Source organism: Camelina sativa, chromosome 13, assembly GCF_000633955.1.
Source record: "Camelina sativa cultivar DH55 chromosome 13, Cs, whole genome shotgun sequence".
Lineage (NCBI taxonomy): Eukaryota > Viridiplantae > Streptophyta > Magnoliopsida > Brassicales > Brassicaceae > Camelina > Camelina sativa.
Genome location: NC_025697.1, coordinates 18,107,746 through 18,110,893, shown reverse-complemented (window position 1 = coordinate 18,110,893; position 3,148 = coordinate 18,107,746). Strand labels below are relative to the sequence as shown.

The 3,148-nt window shown below is 36.9% G+C and overlaps 1 protein-coding gene across 1 annotated transcript in view; it reads left to right on the top strand.

The window, feature by feature from the left end:
* The window catches only part of LOC104738353 (isoleucine--tRNA ligase, cytoplasmic), a 10,774-nt gene that overhangs the window by 4,829 nt on the left and 2,797 nt on the right, over positions 1-3,148 (top strand). Inside the window, exons 7-16 of the mRNA XM_019235006.1 lie at positions 233-391; positions 762-851; positions 932-1,065; positions 1,370-1,529; positions 1,663-1,746; positions 1,838-2,047; positions 2,163-2,288; positions 2,379-2,516; positions 2,610-2,713; positions 2,811-2,874. Of these exons, the coding sequence (XP_019090551.1) occupies positions 233-391; positions 762-851; positions 932-1,065; positions 1,370-1,529; positions 1,663-1,746; positions 1,838-2,047; positions 2,163-2,288; positions 2,379-2,516; positions 2,610-2,713; positions 2,811-2,874 (1,269 nt within the window). The remainder of the gene's footprint in view (positions 1-232; positions 392-761; positions 852-931; positions 1,066-1,369; positions 1,530-1,662; positions 1,747-1,837; positions 2,048-2,162; positions 2,289-2,378; positions 2,517-2,609; positions 2,714-2,810; positions 2,875-3,148) is intronic.

Sequence of the window (3,148 nt, the reverse complement as noted above, 5' to 3'; positions counted from 1 at the left end):
TCTGTCTTTTTCATGTGTGGTTAGGACTTTAAAGTTTGTTTCTGGTTGACCTGTTAGGTTTGTGCGCGTGGAGCAAATGAAAGATAAGTTGTTAGAAAGCAATGAACAGACGAAATGGGTACCTGATTATGTGAAGGTTAGTAGAAGAAAGGATCAGTACTCTTGGGTATATATTACTAGTGCGTTTAGATAAGTGTCTATGAAATAATTTCTCGATTAATCTGCAATTCAGGATAAACGTTTTCACAATTGGCTCGAAAATGCAAGGGATTGGGCTATCAGTCGAAGTAGATTCTGGGGCACACCTCTTCCGATATGGATCAGCGATGATGGGGAGGAAGTTGTTGTCATGGATTCCGTGGAGAAGCTTGAAAAGCTCTCTGGTGTCAAGGTCTCTTCTTTTGTTGTTTGCATTTCTTCGTTTTATGTCTGTCTCTCTTTCTGCTGTAAATACCTATCATGCACTCTTGGAAGATAAATTGGTTAAAATAAAATACATCATAATATCAGCATATAGCTCACTGAAGCTTTGGGAAAGTCTACTGTCACGATCTCGGTTCTTCTATATGGAACAATTGTTTTGCTGGATAACTCAATATTCCGTCTGATATCTGACTAGATATTTCTAGAAGTCTTCGTTATATGTTCTGTTCACTTTAATGACATCCTCTGGGGGTTTGTTCTTTTTTTTTTTCTTGCTGGAGTATGTAGTTATCAAAAAGTTTGACGCTCATTTGTTTTTCTGATGATTTATGGTGAAGGTCTTTGATCTGCATCGTCACCATATTGATCAAATTACAATCCCATCAACTCGCGGCCTTGAATATGGTGTGCTCCGTCGTGTAGAAGATGTAAGATGGATCCAAATTCTTTCATTAATCAGATAATTCATGATTGTTTGGGGTGTTACGATTAAATCACGCTGTTGCAGGTTTTTGATTGCTGGTTTGAGAGTGGGTCAATGCCTTATGCATATATCCATTATCCATTTGAAAACAAGGAGCTATTTGAGAAGAACTTTCCTGGTCATTTTGTGGCTGAAGGGCTTGATCAAACTCGTGGATGGTATGTCATTCCACTTTTTGACTGTGGCTAGAAATATAAGCCGTTATATTAGTTAAGCTTTAGCAATTAAAAACCATATCATTTTAGTTCTCAGGGTTTGTTCCGTCCGTACTGTGTTGGATGATTTTAATTACGCTGAATGATTCCACTTAATTAAGTAATGAGTCGAAGCTAAAGGAAGTTGTGATAAGTTTACTATGAATTGTGATTCTACAAGTGTTTTAACAAATGCATCATAAGCAATAATTCTTTTCTACTAATTAGGCAGTGAATAGTATATAAACTTTTGGTTTGGTCTGCACAGGTTTTATACTCTTATGGTGTTATCTACTGCATTATTTGGAAAACCAGCGTTCAAAAATCTGATATGCAATGGTCTTGTGCTTGCTGAGGATGGAAAAAAGATGTCTAAGAAATTACGGAATTACCCACCACCTTTGGAAGTCATAGATGAGTATGGGGCTGTAAGTTTTCCCTGTAATATGCTCTTATACTGCGTTTTGAGTTTTTTTCCCAATGTTCTCTAGCTATGGAAATCTTAGCAGCGTGTGTATAACTGTATATCATAACTTAGTGACTATATGTAAACCTTGACAGGATGCTGTGCGATTGTACCTGATAAATTCTCCAGTTGTACGTGCTGAGCCACTACGGTTCAAAAAAGAAGGAGTACTTGGTGTTGTGAGTGATTTTGGTGTTTAACTTTCTTGCTGCTTATTGGAGTAATTTGTTGTTTGTCTGAATTTTTCTGGTCCGTATTGGGATTCACTAGGTCAAAGATGTTTTCCTTCCATGGTACAATGCATATCGGTTCCTTGTTCAGAATGCAAAGAGACTTGAGACTGAGGGTGGTGCACCCTTTGTTCCTACTGATCTGGCAACTTTACAGTCGGCAAACGTTCTTGATAAGTGGATTCACTCAGCTACGCAAAGTCTTGTCCGTTTTGTTCGTCAGGAGATGGATGGATATCGGCTTTACACTGTAAGTTTTTTACATGTAATTTTCAGCATGAAATGGTGTTTGTATTTAGATAGACGTTATTAATTTCTCGTGGTATCTCTAACATCTTTTTTTTGTTCCTTTTCTTTTTTTTTAGGTGGTTCCTTATCTCTTGAAGTTCCTCGACAATCTCACTAACATATATGTTAGATTCAACCGCAAGAGGTTAAAAGGCCGTACAGGAGAAGATGATTGTCACACTGCTCTTTCAACTTTATTCAATGTATAGTAAAAATAGTTTGCAGGGATACTTTTTTTTGCATAGTCATCATCATTTGATCACTTATTGTAACTAATAATTGACTATTTTCAGGTGCTCCTTACTTCTTGCAAAGTGATGGCCCCTTTTACACCTTTCTTCACTGAAACTTTATACCAGAATCTGCGGAAAGTGTGTAAAGGTTCTGAGGAAAGCATTCATTACTGCAGTATTCCACAAGAGGAAGGAACGGTAAGAATCAAGTCCACATCTTTAATATCCAGGGATAAAATACAAAATTTCTGACTTTTTGCTTAATTATATTTTCTTCTTGTGTTTAAACAGAGCGGGGAGAGGATTGAGCAAAGTGTTACAAGGATGATGACAATCATTGATCTCGCTCGGAACATTCGTGAGCGTAACAGACTACCCTTGAAAACTCCTCTAAAGTGAGTGTTGGTACTTTATTTTTTTTCAGTTTCCACGTTGTTATTAGCCTAAAACATGAAAACAAATTCATACATGTTTGTCCTTGTTGTATATCAGGGAGATGATTGTAGTCCATCCAGATGCAGAATTCTTAAATGACATAACTGGAGTACTAAGAGAGGTCTGTGATGTTACGGAACAGTAGTTTATCTTCTGGAAGTTTTAATCAATTATATTATATATATGAATTGTTTTTGAGATTGTTGGTGAGGACCATTTGAAATCAGCAAATGATAGCTATGTGGAAGAGAAATGCTCAAGGGTCCAGAGTCCTTAGGCTTTTCACATCAACTATTGATACGTAGGATTTATCTGTCTGATTTTGCATTGCAGTATGTCTTGGAAGAACTTAACGTAAGATCTCTTGTATCATGCAATGATACTCTGAAGTATGC